Below are 25,083 nucleotides of genomic sequence, written 5' to 3'. Positions count from 1 at the left end.
TCCAGTTGAGGAAGCTGAGGGTTGTCCTGACTTTAAAGTGTACTGTGTGTTTAGTTGTATCATACTATTAAGTGTACTTTTAAAACTTTTGAAAGCAGTGTAACCCTTTCTTAAAACAGATTTTATGGAAGTGAAGCATTGAAACCATTAAAGCTTTCTCTCCATTTGGAATATGGTTTGAGTCGTTGCTTTGCAGTAAATAGTATTTTTGTAGTGTGTTGCCAGGGCCCACTGACTTGTAAAGACAGCAGGCTAACATTTCCTGCCACGTTTGTGTCAGATTCTGACTTGCTTTCTCCCTTTCTCCTTCCCTTGATGCACACAGTAAAGCTCCCCAAGGTCTCACGTGGATCCAGACGCTTCCCTGCAATGCACCTCTCTCTATACCATGGCAAGGCGAGCTCCTGCTGGCTTTGTCCCTTTGCCTTGGTAGATCAGCAGGGAAGGGGCTTTAGAAAGGGGAACAGGGAGTTCAGAGGTCAAAGGAGAATCAGAAAAGCAGTGTCATGATTGGCAAGAAAGGTTTAAGAAGGCACGGTCAGTCAGTTCTTGACAAAAAGGCTGGTGAAGAAAGCGGGAGATGTCATTTAATTTTGAGACTGGAAGCTCATTGCTAGCCTCTAAGAGACATTTACTGCAGAAGAGTCAGGTAAAGCGGGGTAAATCTCGGCGGTGGCGATGTAGGTAGAGTTAGGGAGTTGGCACTAAAGGGCAGGAGGACCCTGGACTGGCAGCTTGAAGGGTGATAGAGGGGTGTGGGGGGGTTATTTTAGGCTTTGTTGAGTTCTGTTTCTCTTTTTGCATGGGGAAGTTTGAACTTTTTGTAACCAAGTGTTAGATTCATTGATAAAGTAAGAAAGAGAAATTTGATAGACCACGTTTATCTTGGAAAGAAGCGCGTATTCTGAAATGAAAGGGGAAAAGAAGGAGGAGTGAAGATACAAACGTCCCGGTGGAAGAACTGAAGTGAGAGGGAGCAGAGAGGTGGGGCTGAGTGAGGAGCCCTTAGGGACAAGGCGCTCAGTGCTTTAAGATGCTCTTCTCCAACGCTGTGCCTTTCGGTTGCCTGTCAGACTGCAGGTGTGTGCCAGCCAGGACAAAGTCACAGTCACTCTGTTTAGGACATTGCTGGGCACAAAGGCCGCACATCCCCTGCACTTCGGAGGGGCTGTCTCTCATCCGTGTGCTGTCAGCCTGCTTGTGGTCTGGAAGCTCCACATGCCCGTGGAAACTGCGTCCAGTGTGTTCCTCCGAGGAGCGAGTCTGAACTATGGAGGTGCCTTGGCGGTGAGAGGGAGGCATGGCCCTGCCTGGGCCCTCTGGAGGGGCTGCGGCCTGAGGACCGCGGACAGGGGCTGGGCCAGAGGAGCCCCAGGCTGGGGCCAGTCCTCTCTCCCGTGGACACCGCTGTGGTGGGTACCACCCGGGGCTGTGAAGCTGTCACTAGGAGTCACCTGGCGACTCCAGCTCGTGGGGGCTTGATGCGGGCTGCTAATTTTATCTCATCTTGCAAGGATTTTGAAAACAAAACTGCAGAATAGGAGGAACTTGACATTAGAACGAAGGACAAACTTTTAGTTGAGTAAATTAAAATTTATGGAAAACATAGTACTTTATCCCTTTCCCTTTATTCTTTACCGTTTGGTGAAAGCTTTGTCTTGGACTTGCGGGTGAGAACCGCTGACTGAGCTCCAGTGCGGAGGCCGCTCGTTTTGGGAAACTTGTTCTAAATACTTGTCACAAGCGAGAGGGAAGGCGCTCTTGTGTTGATTGTGCGTGAGTGTGTGTGTGTGTGTGCGTGTGTGTGTGTGTGTGAAGGGGAGACGCCTGCCCTGGGAAGCCGTTACGTGGGCCCATTTCCGAGCCCCCTGTACTGGAGCTCACAGCCACCTGGCTCCCTTTACCCGTCTTCAGTTCACCTTCTCTTTCAGTCATCTATTGTTGGCCCTTCTAATGGCAGTTTTACATCTTTGTGAATCTTGTAGAAATTTTGTACCTTGCGTAATGTTGAACAAATACTCCTGTCTAAATAGACATTTTCAAATTGGTTTCTACGTGGAACACGTTGGGATTCATTTTGTGCTGCCCTCTTGCTGCCCTGGGTGGCGCCCCAGAGCCTCCTGACTCCCTCCTGAGGAGGCGGCTCTCTCCTGGAGCCAGTCCTCCGTGCCGTGCCACCCGAGCACAAGCGTCAGGGTCTCCCGAGGAGGAGGCTCTGGCTGCCTGCCCGCGCCAGCAGCTGTCCCCTCGGGCGCCTTCACCTTGGCCGAGCTCGCGGACCTTCTGTCCCCGATCAGGTTTCTGTGGGGTTGCCGCTGCTGCTCCAGGGCTGTTGACTGCACTGCACTAACTTCGTTGTTTTGCTAAACAAACCTCCTGCTCTGATTTTGTGCTCTCCTTTCAGCGGTGTCTTAGTTGGTCTGCCTCCCCAGGGCTTCGTGCCGGGCGTGCTGTTCACAGAACCGCACAGTGGTGAACATTGATGGCTGTCCCAGGTTTCTGTTGATGTTTGTTTTATCTCATGCTTACGTGGTGTTGAATGTGCCTGTTGGTGAGTCTTTAAACTTGAGAGCCCTGGTTCTGAATAGAAGCACAACCCAAGCAAGCTGCTAGATAAACTGTTTTTTTTTTTCTTTTTATTCATTTTGCTTAACTGTGTTTCCTACCAGTATACTTGCACCTTTATTTGCTGCAAGGCATAAACCCATTTAAACAAAGCCATAAACCCATTTAAGAGTGCTTTTAAAAGAATATTGAATACTAACTTCTTGAAATAAATAGACAAGACCTAAAATAGCAGGTACACTATATTTTTAAACCATTGCCTATAACAGCAAGCAAATCAAGCATATAGCTAATGGTATTTTCTCAGCTAAAATCAGAGTATGTGGTTTGGTTGTTTTCTGAAATGTTAATACATTGAACATACAAGATCATGTACATAAACTCAACGTTTTGTTTATTTAGCAAATAATGACGTACTAAGTGCTACTTGATCGTACTTGGAAAGGAGCTTGGGGTTTCTGGTTAACGGTATCGCTGGGAAACCAGGGAGAGACAGCGTGTGAATGTGTTGATACAGTCAAAGGATCTGTGGCTTATTGATAACCCTTCAGGATTGTTACCATGAAGTGACTTCCCCAGAGACAATTTTGTTCTCGCTGTCACTGCTCTAATCCAGATTGTTAGATTTCAAAGCCTCTTAATTAGGCTCTCTGCTTCGTTCAGTGAAGGTGGACTGTGTAGCTTCCTATTTCTGAATAGGTTGATGTTTTCAGTGTTTGGGGTTTTCATGCTTCTTAAAAGTGACTGTTTTCGCTACACTCCTGTAGGCAATGCAAAGCTATTAAAACCTAAATTGCTTGGTAGGCATTTAAGGTCCTCTGTGATCTATTCTCATTTAGTCATTCCAGTTCCATTTTTGACTAGATTCCTGCAGGAGACACACATCACATCTCTGTACCAAAATTGTTCATTTTGGTCCCCCCACCCCACCCCACCCTGAAGAAAGCCCACTTGGCTTTTTAAGCATAACGTAGATTCCGTTACACTATGAAACCTCCCCAGTTCTCCTTAGAGTGAACTTCTGGACCATCTCTGTTCCTGTGTGGTACTTCTGTTTCCATTTTAGTCTGCATTGTACTGTGTATGGTGCACTGTACGTTAAACTGTATGTAGGGAGTCCGTAATACTACGCCAGTGGTTTATGCTTAATTTCTGGGAGCCAGTTGGATGCTCATTTGGAAAAATAGCTCATAGTGCCATGTACTGTTGTGCTTGCAGGAGCTTGAGTTGATAAAGGAGCTGTGTCACAGGGTTTTAAGATGTTATCTTTGTTTTTCCTTTTCATCTTTTCTCTTAGTTTTTATTTTTATTAAAATTATATACCAACATAATCCAGAGAGTCTAATGCTTTAAGGTTTGTTTCACAGGAACAGCTGTCCAGCAGCTTTCCCCACGCTCTGCTCTCTGGGCGGCTCCTGGCACCTCTTTGAGCTGCTTGTGTTGCTCTTAGCACCCTGTTTTTAGGCGGCGTGTCCATGTTTACTTGCTCTTTCAGTTTTGGCAGCAGCTCTAGATTCACAAGAGTGAGTGGTGAAGATCTAGTTATTTCCTCCCCAGCTACCCCCCCCCATACTTTCTTTTAAATGTATTTTCTATTGCTTTTTATCACCTCTCTTCTGTTATTTAAAATTCTTTTAATATACGTGTATGTACTGTTCATTGTGTCTAAGAACAGTTTAGAGCTTTAGCTTTTGAAACTTACATGGTTATCAAAGGAATAAAGCCAACCACAAGAAAGAATCAACAGAATGCAGTAATAAAGGACAGTCAGATGTGCTTACATGTATTCAAGAAATCAGTCATCTAAGTTATAAATACTAAGTAGTTCATTTGTGTCCTTTTTTTAAGATTCCACGTATAAGTGATATCATATGGCATTTTTCTTTCTCTTTCTGGCACACTTCAGTTAGAATGATGATCTCCAGGTCCATCCCTGTTGCTGCAAATGGCATTAGTTTATTCTTTTTTATGGCTGAGTAGTATTCCATTGTGTATATCTATACCACATCTTCTTTATCCAGTCATTTGTCCGTGGACATTTAGGTTGTTTCCATGTCTTGACTACTGTAAATAGTGCTGCTGTGAACACTGGAGTGCATGTGTCTTTTTGAATTATATTTTCCTCTGGGTATAAGCCCAGGAGTGGGATTGTTGGATCATATGGTGAGTCTGTTTTTAGTTTTTTAAGGAATCTCCATCCTGTTCTCCATAATGGCTGCCCCAATTTACATTTGCACCAACAGTGTAGGAGGGCTTCTTTTTCTCCATACCCTCTCCAGCATTTATCGTTTGAAGGCTTTTTAATGATGGGCATTCTGGCTGGTGTGAGGTGATAGTGTAGTTTTGATTTGCATTTCTCTAACAGTTAGCAATACTGATCATCTTTTCATCTCCCATACTCTTTTTGTTTATGTCACTGTTACAGCACCGTTTCTACTGTGTGAACATTGTTCACAGCTGTACATGGTACTGTGTACCAGGGTGGCAAACTGTGATTACTTTTTTCCTGCATAACTTTTCCCTCCTGGAGTTAATTTTTCTCTTCCTCTTTTCCTCCTCTTCCTCTCTCCCTACAGCCTCTCTCCTTCCCCACCCCATACTTCTCCATACTTTTACAATTTCAGATGCTTTCACGAATGTCTAAACCTCCTCAAAAGACAGGCAGGTGCTTTGGGTATTATATGAATTTCCTATTATCTGAAGAAGTCTGTCCTGGAGCCTCCGACCTGCTCCAGTCTAGGACTGCTCAGTCTGTGCCCGGCTATCCCACTAGCCTCTCTGGATATGCTCTCTACTCTCTGTTCTGTCTGCTCTCCATTGAACCTTGTTTCTTTTCTCTTTCACTTACCCGCAGTGTTGCTGTTCAAATCCAAAGGCAAGCTGATTGATTCCTTGTACGTTGTTTCTCCCTGAAAACTTGATATGTTTGTTTCCCCACAGTGTACTGTGCCCCTTTGAATTTGAAAACTTATGTCCTGGAAGTTTTCTTAAGTTAACCTTTGGACTTCCTTTGTTTATCCCTTCTGGATCACACTTAACTATTCAAATCTTGGACCTTTTTATGATCCTTTAATTTTTATATTTTTTCTTTCTGATTTTTAGCTGTCTTTTTTTTACTATCTTGAAAGATTTCAACTTTACCCTTTATTGCATTTTTAAATGTTTCTGTTTGCTTTATTTTTAATTTCCAAAAGCTTCTTTTTCCTTTTTTCCCCTACTTCCCAGTTTTATTGAAATATAATTGACATATAACGTTGTATTAGTTTAAGGTGTATAATGTGATGATGTGATATGTGTATATACTGTGTAATGATTGCTACAGTAAGTTCAGTTAATACCCATCACCACACACAGTGACACAATTTTTTTTCTTGTGATGAGAACTTTCAAGATCTCTCAAATGTATTATTACCTGTAGTCACTGTGCTGTGTATGACATCCCCAGGATTTATTTTATTATTGAAAGTTTGTGCTTTTTGACCACCTTCACTCACACACACACACCCATCTTTTCTGAATGTTGTTTTGTTTTAGCCATTTTGTTGTTTCACTGAAGCAGTATCTTCTATCCTCTGGATATTAATGATAAGTTTATTTAAACATTTCCTTTGTAATTTCTGATCTAATTGATCAGCTTGCAGTTTGTTTTGCTCTTTGTTTGCCATGTTTTGGGTAGCCGTCACTTAGGGGAGCCTTTAAAGTCAGTCTGTGGCTGTTTCGTTGCCCCAAGGAGCCGGCCTGGGACATGAGGGCCAGGCTGTGTGGTGGGAGCGGAGGATGGAGACTGGCCAGCGTCACTCCCCTGCCCTCATCCACGTTCGTGTCCCCGGGTTCTGAGGCCCTCGATTTCAGCCTCTCTAAAATAAACCTCAGCCTGACAGGATTTCTGTTGCGGTGTAACAGATAACTGCGACTTTAGCAGCCCCCAACCATACACACATTTAGGACGTACAGTTACCGTGGGTCAGGAGTCGGGGCACAGCGTTGCTGGTCCTCAGTTCAGGGTCTCTGGAGGCTGTGACCCAGGATGCTCAGGGTTCATGGCCGGCAGTTGAGCGGGGGGGGGGGGGTTCCTCTCCAGTCGCCAGGGCCAGTCTCCCGTGACTCTTGCTGAACCTGGCCTGACCTCGGCTGGGGTGATGCTGAGGGACAAGTGGTGAGAAGTTACCTGTCCTAGAGGGTCTCAGAACTCTGCTCGTATCCAGTTGGACCCAGTCCTTATTCTAGAACCTTTCCCTGCATCGCTTTTAACTTCCACAGGCGCCTCAAATTCCTGACGCTTCTGGGGAGTTCATGCGGCGTGATGGCCCACACAGTGTGGGCTGGTGGGCGTGGGCTGAGCTTTCCTGACAGCCAGTTCAGGGTTCTGTCTGCGATGGCTCACGTCCTTTACGACTTGTCTGTTGTCTGCCAGCTTCTGTTGACCTTGCCTCCTTTCCTGCTCTTCCCATCTTCTTGGGTTTATGCCTTTTTAGAAAATCTCTTGACTGTCCTGCTGGTGGAGCTTGGAGAAGAGATTGAAGGTGGTACATGTATTCAGTCACTGTCTTTGTGCACGTGTTCCAAGGTGGCTAATTCCCTCCTTAGGTTAGGGTTTCATTTTCCTGTATTTCTATTCTTTACCCTTGTTCTACAGTCCTGTGCGGCCTCCTCGCCTCTTAATGAGAACTTTTCTTGCTTTTTGGCCTTTTCTGTAAAGCTTATCCTGAATAGGCATATATTTCAGCAGTTAGTTCTCTGAGAGTGTATTTCGTATAAAATTGGAAATTACTAGCTGACATTTTTGTCAGGACCCTTTTCTGTTTGGGGATAATGCTTTGTACTCCCTTCGGTATTAAATGATTAGAATCATTTTAGGAAGGGACTGTTACTAGCAGGAGGTTACATATGCATTACATGTGTTCATTTACAAGCCAGAAAGGTGGCTGGCCGGTGGCCACCGGTGACAGTCCTGTGTGTCTGCTTACCAGTCCCGGTACTGGACTTGGGCGACTTGGGCAGCTGTGAAACGTCACATGTGGACGTGACACCTGGGCCTCTTCGGCACCGGCTGCAGCACCTGTTAAAGCTTCTGTTGCTCCGGCTGACCCGGAAGGGCGGGTGTAGACAGCAGGACAGACCTGGCCGTGAGATTCAGCAGTGGGAAAGCAGCCAGACCTCCCCTCCGAGCCCAGCCCTGTATTTGACACACAGGGCATAGCTTCAGCCATTCAGCCTCTTGGCCCTCTGCAAATATGAATAGCCTTCCCTTTCTCTCCTGGCCAGCGGGGGCCGAGAAAGCAGCCCACGACTCCAAGTGCAGTAAATAGCTCTCCTCACCCCTGACCTGCAATTTCCTGGTGGTTCTGAATTGTAGATCCTGCAGAGGCGCGGGAGGTTGCGGAGGCCTCAGCTTCACAGAGCTCTGAGCAGCGGGAGGTGGCGCACCCTCGGGCAGGGGCTGACCTCCGCTCAGTGCAGGTCGTTTCGTGATCGCGGGGCCTCCCGGTGCCGCTGTGAGCTAGAATGGAGCGGAGCGGAGCGGAGCGGATCCGAATTCCTGGGCTACGTCCGGGACCAAACCAACTTCTGAGCTGGGAAAGTAGGTGTCATGTTCTATACCTGTTTTTAAGCCCCCCTCTTTTTCTCTCTGCAGTTTAGGAGCATAGTATTTGGACTGTTACTCGGTTGAACTCATGCTTGTTTCCCAAAATTATCTTTTGATTTTAATTAAGCTAGAGTTTTGTGTGTGTGTGTGTTTTGTTTGTGTTTTGAGTGAAGGTAGATTTATTCAGAGAGATACATACTCCATAGACAGAGTGCAGGCCATCTTAAAAGGCAAGAGAAAGGCTTAGAAGATATTCCACAGGCAGAATGTGGGCCATCTTACTCAGAAGGGAGAGAGCAGCCTTAGAGCCTAGGTCAGCTAGGAAAAAGGAGATTGGCCAAGCTGGAGATTTTCATCATTTTTGGAGTTGTCACATTATTTGCACAATCCCCTCTTCTCCACACTAAGTGCTCCGTGTGGTATGTATATATGTTCAGTTAAGTCATTTCTACAAATAAAGGGAGTCAGTTTTTAAGAAATTTTAGTAACACCTCTTAGCAGATCACAAGATTTTCTTGTTCCTGTTTAATTCCAGCCTCCATCCAAATGGGACAGAGAAATGAAATAATAAAGTAGGAAAGGCAGACTAGTAAATGTGATTAAATGGACTTGGCGGTGAGTCCAGAGGAGGCAGTTTTATTAGAAGCTCTGTGAATACAGTGGAGAGAGTACCAGTGTAGGAAAGCCTGGATCGCATTGGCCGGAACTGTGACTTCTAGCTCTGGGACTTTGTACAAACACGTCACTTAACCTCCTGAATCTGTTTACCCATCTTTAAAATGGAGATAATGTTATCGTTCCTGATACAAAAGATTTGGGTAAAGATCAGAAAAGTCAAAGTTTATGAAAGGATTGTGGAAATGGTATGTTTCTCTGCAAAGTGTTGGGTATTTTCCGCTTTTACGTTTATTTTTTACGTTGGTTCTTGGAATGATATTTTAAATGTCCGTATATTAGGTCAGAACAAACATATCTAGTAAGTTCTGGAGAGTTGAATTCAAACTTTGTTTTGCTTGTACTTGGATAAATGTTCATTTACTTTATTAGGGTGTAATATACATACGGTTAAATTCACCCACCTCAGTCTTGGATGTTTTGACTCTTTAGATAGACTTTGGACAAACTGAACAGATGATCTTAGCTAGCAGCTGGTATTTGGTAGGCGGGTCTGCCAAGTGGTCTGTCAGATCCCCTTGCCTTACTTTGAAAAGTACCTGCCTCCTGCTGTTGCAGGAAGTGTGAGCCTCTTTGATTAGCACCATCGGGAGGGTTTGTAGTCTCTGAGCTCTGCCTTTGAGATCAAGGCAGAAAGAAGCGGGTAGGAGAGAGCCCTTGAGCTGAAGAGAGGAGGGAGGTGGCGGCAGGGCAGGGTGATGGCGCCGCTCAGCTAGGTATGTCCAAGCTTGCAAAGTGAATGTTGGTGGAAGGTTTTATGACAGGTCTCCGAGCTGGGGATGGGAGCAGTCACAGTCATTTCCTATGGCTGACTTACTTGAGCTCTTCACCCAGAGATGTGGTCAACCAGTGGGTCGTTGTGGAAACTGTCGGCCTCAATGAGCAGGAATGAACTTGTCAAGTCTCCCTCCGCTCCTTGGTGATGCTGTTCTAAACCAGTCTGTGGAAACTGGGCTCAGATAGCCTAGATCGAGTACCCGCCAGTCCCCTAGACCCTTAAAGCACTGGCTTCCTGGTCAGAAACCCTCCTCACCCCAGGGGAACCGTAGTTACTGCACTTTCTCCGTTACTTTTTCTGCTTCTGGGTGGATTAGATTCTATTTCTCCTACCCTTTGTAGAAGGGCAATACATTCTTATTGTAAAAGTGAAACATGATCATTTTTTAAATCCCAGTCGTTTAGATCTGTTTAAAGGAGAAAATAAATCCCCTGCATCTCACCCTGTAGGTGTGATCTCTGTTCACAGTTTGGATTTCTTACAGAAGTGAGGTTGCTCTGCCTGCTGTCAGGAAACCTGCTTTGTCAGTTAAGCGTCCAGTATGGATTTCTTTAAACCCTGTTTAGTGTGCAGACTTCATCTCTCTTAAGAGCTGCAGAGTGTGCATACTACAATTTATTTAACTTATCTCCTGTTGATAATTTAGCTTGTTTCAAAAACTTTTAAATCATACAGAAGGTTCTTATAAATATCCTGATACTGTAGCCACGTGCACATGGCCAGTGATTTCCTCCGGTTAAGTTCCAAGAAGCAGAATTTCTGTGTCAAAGGGTATCCTGGGTTTATATTTGAATATGTTATGCCTACTCACAAACTAAAAGGACTGCTAATTTGCTCCCCCACAAGCAATGGAAGTGTCTGTTTCATCATACAATTAACACAGATTTTCAGCCTTACATTTCTGTGAGTCCTGATAGGAAAAATGTGCCTCGTGTTTAATTTGCATTTTTCTGAGTCTGAGTAAGATTAAGAATTTGTTTATTGGCCATATACGTTTCTTTTGAGAAATGCCTGTGTACTTTTGTCCATTGCTATTAGCATGTTTAACGTTTTTCCAAAGTCAGGATGTTAACCCGTAATCATGCACTGCGATATCTCCCCCCCCCCCCCGATAAACTGTTTCTGGTATCTTTCTGTGAAGGATCTTCAGTTTTCGGTAGTCACGTATGTTCATGTTTTCCTCTGTGTGTAACTTCTTTGGTGTCTGGGCTTTGGTTCCCCCAGAAGGAGACCGTTGAGGATTGGAATGCAGGTAGTTCAGTCGTGTAAGGAACACAGGTGGAGGTAGGAAGGAGCAACGGGAAGAAAAGACTGTCCATAAAGATGCCTTCTTAGCCAGCTCCCACAGCAGAAGGCACCCAAGGGGGAACTCCAGGGACCTGGGTAAGCGCTTGCCCCGGTTGTCCCGCCCAGCAATCAGCTGTTGTTCGAAGGCTCCTCTTGAGAAGTGTTCCAGTAACTTCTTGCTGTCTTACAAGAACATTCTAAATTACCAGTGTAAAACAGCGGCCTCCATCACAACCTCATATGTCTGGGGCCGACTGGGCTGGGAGGACTCAGGTGACCGGGGGCTGGGACACCTGGGGTCCTCGGTCCTCCCCCACTCTGCGTCTGTCCGCATGGTCTCTCCAGGATGTAGGTCCGGTTAGTCAGACTTCTTATGTGGGATGTAGGGCTTCCTAGGTGCACAGACAGACAGCCTGGGGGAAGGGAGAGACCATCTCACCTTCTAAAAAATGACCTAGCTTGGGGAGTCACACTGTCTCCCTTAGGGAGGGCAGTTAGACTCTACCTCTTGGAGGTGTGTCAGAGAATCTGTGGGTTGTGTTGTAAAGTTACCACCGCGTTAATTTACCTGCACTTCCTGCCCGTTGCCACTGACCGAAAAGCTTTTAGACACAGAGGTAGAGACAGGGCTGCTGGTGTTTGACAGAAGCTTGTTGGAACCTCGGGCCTGGGGACGCGGACAAGGCACCCAGGGCATCGGCTGCAGGGTGTCAAGATAAGAATGTCTCCCCACCCACAATGTAAAGCTGTTCACTTCTGTTTCCTTCTAGCACCTGTTTAAAGCTTTTAGTTTTTGTTTTGTTTCTTTTAATATCTGATGGGAATGAGTCAGACACTTGTTTCAATGGTTAGCCACTTATGCTGTAGTATTATTTTAAAATAATTTACCCGGCAGTTCTCATTTGTTTCAGGACCCCATTACCCTCCTGAAAATTATTACAAACACCAAAGAACTTTTTTGTTTATGTGGTTAATTATGGATTTTTACTGCATTCAAAGTTAAAACCAAAACATTAAAAAATATTAGTAATTTATTTTAAACTAACAAAAAACATGTTAACATATACTCCATTTTCCAAATATAAAAAACCTAGACAAATGGTACCGCTTACCGCATTTACACATTGCTTTAACGTCTGACGTAAGGACTATCCTGTGTGCTTCTGCGTTCAGACGGTTCCTGGGTCACACTGCACGCAGTCTCAGGAAGACTGCACAGTACGACTGGGAGATGGAGAGGGGAAAAGGCAAATAGTGTTTTAGAACTGTGAAAACAGTTTTGGCCTGTGGGCTTGCGGAAAACTGCTCATCTGGTCTTTCCCTGGTAATGTCAATGCCAGCTTTAGCTGAAAGCGTTTCATCCTCCAAATCCACATGCGCTCTGTGCGGAGGGAAGTTGTAGGGAGCTGGACCTCAGATGGGAGACGCCTGCTTGCGGTGTTTACTCAAAGCCCTGGAAGGAGGAGGCGGGCTGAGGATGAAGAGCAGAAAGGCAGCAAGATGGTAGAATCAGGAGCCAGGCGGGGGCTCCAGGTCAATCGGCAGTGCGGGGATGTGGCCAGGGGCCCCTCATAGATAGATGAAGTATATAACATCCAAACTGGAACACTTGTAAGGGCAATAAAATTTTAAATTATTATTAAATAAAAGCTTTATCAAACAATAAAATAATTATAGAATTCACACCATGTAATAAATGATCCCAAAAAGCACTGCAGCAGAATAGATCAGGCAGCTCCCTGGGCTCTGACGAGGTACGGAACCTCTTTTCTGAGCATTTACACTCCTGTCACTTCCCCACCTGCCCCACCTGGGGCTGCACAGACGGTAAGTGTGAGCTGATGGGAACCTTTATGATAATTGCGTAGCCAACGATGTGCTCTAGAATCTTTTCTCAGAATTGAGTAAAACCCAGTCAGTTCTTTTTTGAGAATTTTGGTCTTTAAATAGCTTTCCTTGTGACACCGTTGCTTTTGAGGACCAGCACTAAATGTGTGGAAGGTACCGGTGTTAACAGTGTGCCTTACCCCCTAAAAAGTCTAAACAGGACACTCGATTTCCGCCCAGCTGCCTCTCCTTTACCCTCAGTACAGTTAGCATCCTGATAGAAGAGCTGCTTGTGCTCAGCAGACCCTGTGGATGGAGAACTGGACTCAGTTGATTCCGGTTACAGTTGACTCTTGGACGACACAGGGGTTGGGGGCCCCTTGCACAACTTCCCCCAGATTTCAACTACTTATAACCTACTGTTGACCGGAAACCTTACTAATAACATAAACATTAACATTTATTTTATATGTTGTAGGTATGTCTGCATTTATTTTATGCATTCATGGCATACCTAAGTTTTTCTTAATTTTTCAGTATTTCTTGGCTACACAATTCAGCTATGAATTTTCTCAAACTGTCGCAGGTCTCCCCAAATTTTCCAGTATATTTATTGAAAAAAATCTGCTCTTAAGTGGACCCTCACAGTTCAAACTGGTGTTGCTCAAGGGTCAGCTGTCCTCACTTAGATGGCTGATTTATATATGCTAATAATACAAGCACTGCCCCTGAAAAGTCAGGGCTCAGCCACTTGATGCTAAGGCAGACACAGCAGCCCTGCTTTCTTTTAGTGGGAATGGATGGGTAATCACCTTAGAGCTTGTGCTCTGACTATTTTTCTTATTTCTCTGGGAAAAAAAACAAATTAGAATTGTTCTAGGTCAGGCTTGTGTAGTTCCTGCAGAAAAGAGCTATGGTCTGTTCCTCCTTAATCCTGACTAGCGACCTGTTCAACCTTGCATAGGAAGGTGGCTTTTGAGACACTGGGCACCTTTTCATTCTCCGTAATCATTCCTGTGTGTCGTCCCCACCACCTGATTTTTTAGGCCCTTGGCTTGGGGCTGCTTTGCCATTTCACTTGCTTGTTGCCTACCCCCACTTCTGTACCACTAGTCTCGAAGTTAAAGCACACTGCATAGCTCAGTTCACTAAAAACTCAGTACTTAGCCATCCCTGGTTGAGAATAAGGAACCCGATGGCCACGTGGGTTTTTAGGCCTGCAGTTCTTTCAGTGTCCCTATTGGAATATCTTTCAAATTATCTTGAAACTAGGTTTTTTTTAAAAAATTGTGTCCTTACTCTGTGTGCATCGAATTCTTTTTCAGAATTGGAATATAAATTTCCAGAAGGGCTCTGTGGCTGCTTTTTTTCTAAAGCAGTACCATGTAAGATAAAATGCCAATTGAATGGCTAGCTGGGCAGGACTGAGCTTTTATGGTGTTTTGTTTTTTCACCTATCTGGAAACGCCGTCATGTAATCTGCACAGCGGCACATGTTTTGACCAGCTAGTTAAATATTGTTAATTGCTATTAGGCCTACAAGCCCTGTAGTATGTGAGGAAAATTACTACTCTCTAGAAACTAGAATCCGATGTAAGATTGTGCGCCCACATAGCTGTAGCATTCTGTGTAAATCATCTACAGGCAGTCTGTTCTCTTCTGATTTGGAACAGATTTCAGAAATGAACTCTGCAGCTTCCGCAGGCCTCACACCAGCCTAGGGCTTCATGAAGAGTATGGTATAAATTCCTTTTAGGTTTGTCTACTTCCTGCCGGAGGAAGACCGTAGGTGCCCTTTCCTCAGTGTTGGCGTAACAGGACTTCGGGGGCTTTGTGGGGAGGCTTCTTAGGGACATGGATCATACTGTTTCCAGTTTTACGTTTGAGTTAGTTTTCCCTCTTACATGTAGGCAAACGCACCCTCTGGACCCGCTCTGTTCCGGCACACCTGCTTAGATGCACAGAGGACCACTGATGCGAATTCTTATGTGAGCACCAGCTCTTCTGGGGAGTCCCTTGGGTTGGCCCTTGGTCTGAAAGTTCTTTCCAGGGGCCAGGAACCTGACGTACATGCCAGGCTGCACCACCTTGTTTGTATGAGGAGGCTCCTCGCTTACTGGGAAGGACTGTGACAGTGGTTGTGCCCTCCTTTTTAATAGCCCTCACCAAGCCATGTCACTCGCCTGGTGGTCACTTCAGTGAGGTTTTCTGATTTTTCAAGTTCCTTCTGCTACTCACTCTTAGATTACAGGCGGCTACTGTTTTATGAAGGAATGCTGAGGACAACACGTTTTTTGTTTTTGTTTTATAAAATTCCTCTGGTTGTGTTAAATAGATCCCACGGAGAAAGGCGGCTTTCATTCCCTAGAGAGTGTGTCTACCGGGAGGTGATTGTGGAAGGTGAGGATTCCTTCTGGTAGATTGGTAAAATGGATTCATGCTATTTTATCACATTCTTCGTGAATTTCTTAGCAAAAGAAGAGTAAATTAAGAATGGACTTCGGGCGGTGTGTTTGCTGTGGGGAGCACAGCTCTGGTTGTGGATCTCTTCCTGTAAACATGCCTGAGTTCCGTGCATGCTGTGGATGTTGATCTCAACAGAGCTGAAGCAGCAGCAGGTTGATACTTGTTTCTTCCTGCGAAGAATTAGACAGTGAAGAAGGGAGCTAGATAATACAAATAGTAACTTAGAGCTAGAAGATTAGAAAGCGGAGTCGGTGTTCATTACCACTTAATGTCCTCCGTAGTTGGCTTCTCAAACTTCACTGGGCTTAGGAATCATCGGGAGACCTCGTTAAAATGCAAATTTTGATGCTTTAGGTCTGGGGTGGAGTCCAGGTCTGCATTTCTAGTAAACACCCAGGGGATGCTGATGTTCTTTGTCTGGGGGCTACATTTTGAGTAGCAGGGGTCTGTAGAGCATTGGGGCATATGCCAATCTAACTTTTAATAATAACTACTGTATAATAAATGCTTTTTTCTGTACCAGGCCCTGAGCAGTAAAACATCAGAGGATGGCACTGGAGTCGGACAGTAGAGATTCAGACTGAAGCTCTTTTCTGCTAGCTGAATTTAGAGCACATTTTCCCTAAGGCAGGATTCTCAGCCTTGGCACTGTTGACACCTGGGGCCAAGAGCATTCTTCTTGTGGGGGGCTGCCCGGTGCACCTTCCTGCGTCTCCCCACCAGGTGCCAGTAGCACCCTCCGTCCTAGTTGTGACGTCCACCTCCTGCAAGGCGACATCACCCCCGATTGAGAACCACTGCTCTGAAGCTACTGTAGAAATGTGGGGGCTTGGGGGACTTTGGGACGTGAGTGATGCACTTCATATAAGCAACTAGTTTGCTTTATTTACCTTGACACTTCTACAAAGAAGAGGAAAGCACGTGGACTAGCCAGGCAGCAGTCTGCCACATCTGTTCTTCTGGGGATGATGAAGTTCACTCCATGTGCCAGTTCTCTGTGTGTATGAAACGTCAGTCATTGCACCGTGGGATGCTGTCGGGTTTATTTGGGGTGTTTAGGTGGGTAGAACCGAGCTGCTCCTTTGGTTGGTCCTGGGCCTCTACCCCTTCTTGGAATACGCTGGCACACTTGACAGCTGCCCCCCTCCCACCCTCGCTGCTGCTGCTGCTGTCCACATGCTGCTTTGTGGCATGTTAGCTTCCCATCCTCTCATCCCTCACTTTTTTTCTAGGGTGTGAGACCAGATAGTTAAGGTTTTTAGGATTATGCTTTAAATAACATCTGAATTTTGGGTTTTCTGTGCTTGTAAGCAAGGGTCGTTGCTCCCAATAAAAATTTAAAAATTGATCGGATTGAAACATAATTTTTAAAAATGGATTATAATTTTTGCCTTGCTCTCAGGATGTTCTTTGTAAGAAATCAGTGATACCTTTTGAAAATTGAAGTGCAGCTTTGGTTTCTAACTTGAAATGGAAGCACAGTATAGTCTGGAATGAATTAGTACTGAGGATGGGAATGGGGAAGGAATGAGAAAAACATGATTTCATAACAAAACAAAATGAAGCTTAAACATTGGCCTACGTGGTTATCTTGGAAATGTTTAAGTCAATCCAGAGTACACATCAGATTCTAGTAGTAAGATTGCTCTAATGACAGTTTCTTTTAATTGGTTTTATTAATTTCTTAGGATTACATCTTAAATGACTTGTATTAATTACATTTTATACTGTTCAAATTCTACTTAAAACCATATGCATTAAGCAAAAGTTACTACCAACTGATAGCTCTGCGTTGTGTAATTACCAAGATAGTGTTAATGAGACAGAACTGTGGCCTCGGGCCGCCCTGCCCGCGGCCACCAGGAAGACGGGTCCCCGGGTTGCCGGGCGGCTGGGAACGGCCATGAGGCGGGTTCTGGGCTGCGCTGCGTCTGCTGGTGGAGACACAGGGCCTCCCAGCCAGCCAGCCCACCTTCCTGTGCCAACAACACGTTGTGGTTCCTGACAACCCCTGCATTGTTGGTGTATCTGCATGAAGTCAGAAACCCTTACAAAAAGAAAAAATTGTGTCAAGTAGAAATTATTATTTTCCTTAAAATGTTTATTTACCGCAGCTGTATTTATTTTGACTAGAAGGAAAAAACTGAATTAACAGCACAGTTCTTTTTGCCTTGTGTAAGAGTTCTATGTATTACACTTTGATTTTCAAAAGTGTTTTTGTTACAGAAAGAAACACCCTGAGAGGCAGAGGCATGTTCAGGTTTTGCCCTCTCAGTCTCAGCTGCGTGCAGACCCCAATCACAGTCAGGGTTCAGTATCCTCAGACAGGAGTACGTGGTTTTTTGTTCCCATCTTTCCTTAACATCTTAAGTTCAACCCCCCATCTTTCAGTTCAGAACTGTCCACTTCCTCATTACTTAAGACTGACTAGTAAACTCCCACCAGTGTTTAAAATTGGAGTTACATTTCTTACTGTGAAACCAAAGTATCCTCTGTTAAAGGGAGGGGGCGGAAGGCCGGGAATGGCGTGCTGACCGAGGGTAAACACAGCCAGTCGTTCCGCAGAGAAACAGGTGGGGTGCTGGCACAGACCTTTCCCTGAACAGCCTGGGGGAGGCTCCTCCTTGACAGCGGCCTTCTGAGAGCTGCTGACTTCCACCTGCATCCCTCCCCTTCCCCCTGTGCTCCCACCAGGGCTCTGTCTGCCCACCTCTAGACCAGGAGATCCTAACTTTTGCAGTGAGAGTGGAAAGGGAAAAAAAGCAAAAGTTTTGCAGGCCGCTATACCATAATTTTTTTTATTCTACGATTCAGAAAATGCATGACAAAAAGTTAATTCATCCAATAACAGCCTTGAAAAACGGGTACCTAAAGTGTTTATTCAGGCAGCATTGCTGGGTCTTTGCAGTGGGTTCTCAGACCCTTCACCGTAATTTCCAAACTCCCAGGGTGAGGACCCACAGGTTAGGGATCCGTGCTATTGAGTCTTTGACAAAAGCTCCTGTTTTATGCTGTATGATTTCAACTACATTTGATTCTACTCCACTTAGTATTATTTTTCTTACATATACCCCAGATTCATTCTCCATTTTTGAAGTTTAAGTTATGTTTATGTTGCATACTTGATTCTTGAACTCGCATTCTCCACACTTCTATCTGAACTTTCAGAAAAGTTTACACTAGGACTAAAGCTGATTGCAGACAAGTAGTGATCTTGACTTGACGTCTAGTTACATCGCAGGGGACACGCTGTAAAATGTTAATGCTTATGTTCCAAACTGGCCGTCCTGCTTCCTGCAACCTGTTCAGGTGCTTCCTGAATGCAAACCACCTGCTTAAAGTCACCAGAGGAACTTTTTAAACATACGGATTCTTGGGTCCCCTTCTGGATAGTCTAAATTCAGCAGGCCTAAGATGAAAGGTTCAGGAAGTATTTAATTTTTAAAGTTCCATAGATTATTTTGATGAACCTAATGAAATTTGGAAACCACCAGTTTTTTGTACAATCCATAAAATCTGTAGTGGTATGCTGTTAAACCTTTGATCTTCTTTTATCTTTTTCCTGCACCAAGGGTCAGCAGAATTGGGCCCATGCCAACATGTCACCTCCAGGGCTAGACTGGCTGTGCTGTTACTTTGCAGCATGGGGGTGGGGGCTCTCAGCATCACCACGCAACTGTGAGGGAGACAGTATGGCTGCTGATGCATGTTTTAGATGCCCTTGCTGCTTCTCTTGGCCTTGGTTCCTCACCTGTGAAAAGAGGGATTTAGAGTAAATGACAGCCTTTTTGCATTTAAGTCTTAGGTACCAGGAATTAGATACAAGAGAAGAGTTTGTCTTTTTATCTGCAGCCTCTGTGTTAGTGTCTTCTTCATCTGCCTAGTCACTTTTCAGCTATCTCCAGTCTGGTAGAAGGTATCATAGCTGTATCAGCCGGTGTCTTTAGACTTCCTGCCCAAGCACACTGCTGGATGCAAACATGTAGGCAGACTTAAGATGCCCAAGGACCAGTTCTAACCTCAAGACAATCAGAAATCAGCAGTACCCTTTCTCTAGAGGGTTCACTGCATGTCTTTAGAGGGAGAGGGCTGATGAAGAGCTCTCCCTACATCCCACCGTATGAAAACTATGGTCAGATGTCACGCAAAACCGAAGTCATCCTTTTTTTTTTTTTTAAACTCAGATGGTCTCTGCTGCATGACTTAATATTCGAGACAGTGTGAATTAAATGATCTCTCTCTCTTTACATACATGTAAAACAGGTTTTTAATACTTCTTGGGAATTCCCATCACAAGGAGATACTAAGGGACAATACTGTTTGAGCCAGTGGGAATAATTATTGGTGACCACTACCGTTTAATGAGATTACCGTGGGTCTGTTGTATTATTTTAATTCTCAAAACGTTCCTGAGAGGTGGGTGGTTTACGCTGATGACTTGCTCAAGGCCACACAGCTAGTAAGTGCTCGCTCAGGGCAGCATCTGAAATCCTTCTGCCCCCTGACCAGTCTGGGCCCTAACATTCCCCACCGGCCCCTGTTCTTTGCCTTCTTTTCTCCCTCCTTTGTTGCCACACCATGTTTTTCCTCCCCAACTTTCTTTCTTCTGGTTTTCTTTTGAGAGCTCACTCCCCTCAGCTATATGTTCCTGTTGTTCCTTCCACTCAAAATTTCAGACTGAAAGGGAAAAAAACCGTTGATGGGTTTGAGGAAAGTATAGGGCTAGAGGTTAGGTTGTTTTTTTTTTTTTACCCCCTCCCTTCCTCTTCATCTTCTCTTTCTCTTAAATGAAGGAATTGAACTTCATGTATAACCGGTTAGCAGAGGGACACATTGAAGACAGAGTTATCATCTTGTTCGTTATGGAAGCCGGGCCATCAGTGAGTGTCTGAGTGAATGAAGCCAGTTCACACCATACATTTATTTAAGAGTTTGGCCTGCTCTGTAGAAATTATTCTGTATGTTGACTGGGACGTACAAATCTCTCCAAGTGAGGACTTCTTGTTTGGCTCACACACATTGTTACCCTTGAAGCAGCTGTGAATGGTTAGTTAGGTTTGAGAAATGTGAAAATGCATAACTGAACACTTGACTCCACCACCCATGTTATCACCCTGCTGGGGGCAGATCTTTCTAAATGAATAACTAATACCCTTTCCCAAACTTGTCTTTTTCTCTCCTCTCAGTATCAGAGTATTGCACTTAAGTTGCTTGGACAGGCCTTGGAGTTGGAGGGTCCATATTTTTATATTTTTGTCTATTAATATGCTTGAATACAGAGAACTCTGTAAGACAGCACGATGCTCCAGAACGGTCTCTGTGGCCACTGCTGCGTAACTAAGTGTAAATGACAGGGATCTAACAGGCAACGGATAGATAAACGTCCCAACTAATCCATAGAGAACCTGATACAGGATTCAACATATACCGGAACGAAAATTGAATCACTGGATACCTGTCATCCTTCTCCCACCCAGTGTGGTTTACACTGTAAAGAGAATTGCAATCTGTTGGACTCCTTTTAGGGTAAAATTATGGAGAAACGAGAATAAGGAGGGAGAGCCCCAGTCAGTCAGAAATGACGTAGCTGTGAACAAAAATTTGTCACTAATTTATGTTAATGTAATTCTGTGTGCTGAGTGGTGTTTCCTTTTTTGGAAAGTATTGTTTGCATTTTCTTATGTGTCAAGAGGAGGGTTTGAGAACTGAGGGGATTTCCTACTTCTTCACAGCTAAGTCGGCTTAGAATGGTTTCAACATTCTTTTACCATTTACTTGACCTAAAGGCCAGTGGGTCATTGGAGCCTGTGTCAGAGTCTGAAAGGTACTGGTGTTTCATGGAGAAAATCCACACATTAAACAAAAAGGGAGAAGAGGTGATCTCCGCCCCCTCCTTTTTTCTTGACACACTGTAAGAACTGGGATGTGCCACCATCTACTCACCTTCTGACATATTACTTCACAGTGCTGGTCCCAAAGGCGACAACATCTATGAGTGGAGGTCAACCATCCTAGGGCCTCCCGGATCTGTGTATGAGGGTGGTGTGTTCTTCCTTGATATCACTTTTACGCCAGAATATCCCTTCAAGCCTCCAAAGGTAAGATGCTCCCGCTGGTTTATGCTAAAGGTACACACTCCCGTGAAAGATTATCGAAGCTTTTAAAACTGAGTTTTTAATCACAAAAAAATAGATTTCTGTTATATCTTAACAAATCTCTAAGTACATTTGAACAGGTACAAAACGCTTCTTTGGGGTGACTTTGCCTCATTTGGCAGGGGCCGTTTCTAAGAGTCAGTGCTTTGTTTTGATGGGGCGTAAAGTCCTGCTATGTACAGTAACAGTCCGCAACCCGTAAATGCCCCGTTTCCCACTTGACGGGACAAGTTTTTGAACAGATAGAAATGGTGTCAAAATATCTATGCACTAAAACAATTAGAGAGTCAGAATCTCCTACCAAAGCCTTGGGTTCTGCTCCCTGTCATCCTTTGGTCGAGTGTAGATCCTCACCTCCAGGCTCTGGTTTTTCTCATCAAGGATGGGTGGGGACTGCTCAGATCACCTGTCTCCTGTGACACTCAACAGTCTGTGGGTTTTCCATTCACACAGTCTGAGGGAAAACCTCTTCTTAGGGATGGGGTAGACTGCTAAGTAAAGGTACAACAGCAGCTGCAAGAAGTGATTGAAAGTCTGTCATTTAAAAAAAAAAAGGTGGTAAAGTTTTAGGTTATTTTTACTTTGGAATGATTCAGTATGTTTCACAAGTAAAAATTAGCAGATTAACCAAAATAACCCTGGCTCTTGTGACCTGGCGCTGATTGATCTGCTGCTGTGGTCCTCACCCTTTTCTGGCTCCTCACCCTGCGGAGACTGTTAAAACGAATCCTGCGGTTTAGGTGGGCAGGATCTGATAGAAAGGTTAGAAACAAATCTCATCTTCAAACATAATTTTCAGATTTTTGGGTGTGTGATCATTGTTTGCTAAGCACTTTGTCTTTGTGTATCCACTATGTTGTACCTCTGAATTACGACTCTAAAGCTTGCTGGGAAGCCGTGTAGTACTAGCAGCCAACACAAGAGGTCAGCAAACAATTAGTTATTCAAACGGAAACGTCAGAAAAGTATTTAAAACATTAAAACTGCTAAAGATGAATTCAAGACATACTGAAGTTACCTTGCTTTTTGTTGGCAGACTATTATTACTTTTTAAATGAAATTGAAAATCCCTGAGATTGTATCAGTGAATTCTCTCATCTCAGTTTTATTAAGTAGTCTCTTATTAGCCTTGGTTAAACTGTTATTGTATTTCTTTTTAAAAACTTTCTTTAGAAGTTTTAATTAGGGCCACTTAATTGAAAAGATGATTTAGTAAAAAGTTTCACTGTTTGCTGTTTAAAATTTTAACACTATCTTATTTTTTAGGTTACATTTCGGACAAGAATCTATCACTGTAATATTAACAGTCAAGGAGTTATTTGCTTGGACATATTGAAAGATAATTGGAGTCCAGCACTAACCATTTCTAAAGTTCTCCTTTCTATCTGCTCACTTCTTACAGACTGTAATCCTGGTAAGAATAATTCTTTGCCTTGTTTTATTCCTCCTCACCTGGAAAATACTTTCTACTTAAACTAAGATTTTCTAAAGATACAGCTCAGATTTTATTTTTGTACGAGCTTTCAAAGGCCAAAGCCAGTTGCTTTTTGAAGAAAGTGCTTATTAAGAACTCAGTCTACTGGTTGAAAGACGCAACCATTGATTCACAGGTTCACCATTGATACATTCTGGGAACAAGCTGTTATAAACTGAAGACTTACGTAAGGCTGCTTTAGGTTTTTACATTTTCAATCATTCTCCTTTATTTTTTTCACCTTTTGCATATTTCCTGTACAGTTCTCCAGAACCACTCTTGTACATGTTGAGTCATCTGCCTCTGACCTCACCTCTGCCTTCAGGTCCACCCAGCTCTGGCCCCATGGCTGCTTCCTGGGTGGTGGTCCACTTTGAAAGGGGTGTTTCTCTGCTGTATACTTGGTGTTTACCAGACTGTGGTTTGTGGCGGGCGCTTAATTTCCTCGTATTGAAATTTTTTTCTAGATAAATCAGACGTAAATTTAATTATTAAAGATTCTATTTAGGTTTCAGGGAAACACTGTACTTAATCAGAAGTACAGGTTTTCACCTGGCAGATTTGGCTCTTTCTGGGTAAACAGTGAGGAGGTAAATGGTATTGCACTGCAACAGCCCTGACCTGAGGACTTGACGATTTTTAGTGTCATGTGTTTATTGGTGCCATTGAACAAAAGGTCAGAACATAGCTGGGATGTTCACTGTAGTCTAGGGCCGAACACTGCACACCCTAACACAGAAGAGCCAGAAACCCTCCAAGGGGTGGTGTTTGCTGCGAGAGAAATGAGGATCAAGCCAGACCAGCACTAAAGCTTGTGCCTTCTGTTTGGATGAGAATTTCCCCACTGTGTGCATGCTGGGTTTTTTGAAGGCTAGAAGGAAAAAGTCTCCAGAATGGTGGAGTGGTTTGATCACAACTACTTCGTACATTTCTTCCCAAGCTGTCACTAACTTATTTGCTAAAACTTAAAATGTTCTTTTCCTTTCTTCAAAGTAATCTACATTCTTTTCTTCCAGCCGACCCCTTGGTGGGAAGTATTGCCACTCAGTATATGACCAACAGAGCAGAACATGACAGAATGGCCAGACAGTGGACCAAGAGATACGCTACATAAATTGGGTTTTCACAATTCTTTACGTTATTTGTCTGTCACAGAGAGAGCTGCTTATGATTTTGAAGGGGTGGGGGAGGGTGGGAGTTGGTAAAGAGTAGGGTATTTCTATAACAGATATTATTCAGTCTTATTTCCTAAGATTTTGTTGTAACTTAAGGTATCTTGCTACAGTAGACAGAATTGGTTAATAGCAACTTGTAAAACTGTCATTAGTTCTGCAGTATTAGCTGAAATGGAGTACAAAGAAGAATAGACATTTGGGTTCAGTCGCTTGTAGTCTGTAAATTGAAAACAGCTTAATTTTGTACAGGTTACACACATGGCCATTTATGTAAAGTCCTTCCAAGACTACATACTTTTTTGTTTGAAAAAATTGGAATTTGTTTTCCCTTCTTGGAAGGGAATATTGATATTTAACAGCTTTTAGAGATTGTCATCTCATATATATAAAAATGGACCCGTGGCTCTAAGACACCATATAGGAAATGAGTAGTTATGTATTTTATTTTATATGCCAGTCTACTTTATTGTGAAAAGATAGAGGTATATGAATCAGGACCTGTGAAAACCTGTAGTAAAATACCTTAAGCTGTTATCTGTAAGGCGTGGAGTAGGCGTTGCTCAGTGGATTGGTTATATGTTGTGGACTACTTAAGTCTGCATTTGTTACTGTGCTAATAAACAATATTAAAACCACCACCTAACAGCGCTGTATTCATTTCCTTTCTTTTGCTTTTTTGTTTTTTGTAGTTCCTTTTTTCCTGATAGATCTTTGCTACTAAAACTACCTAGAAGTAATGCAGACTGAAGACATTGGTATTGTTTACCCAGCACCCATGTTAGGCTTGGTACGTTACTGTATACAACATCCTCGCATGATTGTGTGTGAGGTGCCTTAGAAAAGGTTAGATAATTAACCCACTGTCTTTCAAAGACAGAAGCCTACTGCATCATCTTAAAAGTATTTTCCAACTTGCAGGTGCTGTGGTGGTAAGTACATGGAGAAATCGGTGCTCATAAATAATACGCCAAATTAGAGACCAATTTGGCAGTACCTAGGTGTACGCATCCTCTCCAGAGAAACGCGCCCAGGGGCCCAGGGTGAAGGTACGTACACCTTCACTAAGCCTGTCCCAAGAATACAGTCGCTCTGTA

General features: G+C 43.9%; 1 protein-coding gene and 2 long non-coding RNA genes across 3 annotated transcripts in view; 2 read left to right on the top strand and 1 right to left on the bottom strand.

Annotated features, from left to right (window-relative positions):
- The window catches only part of UBE2E1 (ubiquitin conjugating enzyme E2 E1), a 68,184-nt gene extending 43,552 nt beyond the window's left edge, over positions 1-24,632 (top strand). Inside the window, exons 4-6 of the mRNA XM_074371645.1 lie at positions 21,151-21,283; positions 22,607-22,754; positions 23,831-24,632. Of these exons, the coding sequence (XP_074227746.1) occupies positions 21,151-21,283; positions 22,607-22,754; positions 23,831-23,928 (379 nt within the window). The 3' untranslated portion in view covers positions 23,929-24,632. The remainder of the gene's footprint in view (positions 1-21,150; positions 21,284-22,606; positions 22,755-23,830) is intronic.
- On the top strand, positions 8,159-16,533 carry LOC141578813 (uncharacterized). The gene is made up of 2 exons (XR_012509510.1): positions 8,159-15,143; positions 15,709-16,533. It is a non-coding gene; the product is annotated as an uncharacterized LOC141578813 (long non-coding RNA).
- LOC141578812 (uncharacterized) lies at positions 17,970-22,353 on the bottom strand. Its single transcript, XR_012509509.1, has 2 exons — positions 21,642-22,353; positions 17,970-21,307 (listed from the first exon to the last, which is right to left on the bottom strand). It is a non-coding gene; the product is annotated as an uncharacterized LOC141578812 (long non-coding RNA).
- Positions 24,633-25,083: the final 451 nt, after the last annotated feature.

Source organism: Camelus bactrianus, chromosome 1 (genome assembly GCF_048773025.1).
Source record: "Camelus bactrianus isolate YW-2024 breed Bactrian camel chromosome 1, ASM4877302v1, whole genome shotgun sequence".
Classification (NCBI taxonomy): domain Eukaryota; kingdom Metazoa; phylum Chordata; class Mammalia; order Artiodactyla; family Camelidae; genus Camelus; species Camelus bactrianus.
The sequence above is the reverse complement of the archived record's forward strand: the minus strand, read 5'-3'. Positions and strand labels throughout refer to the sequence as shown.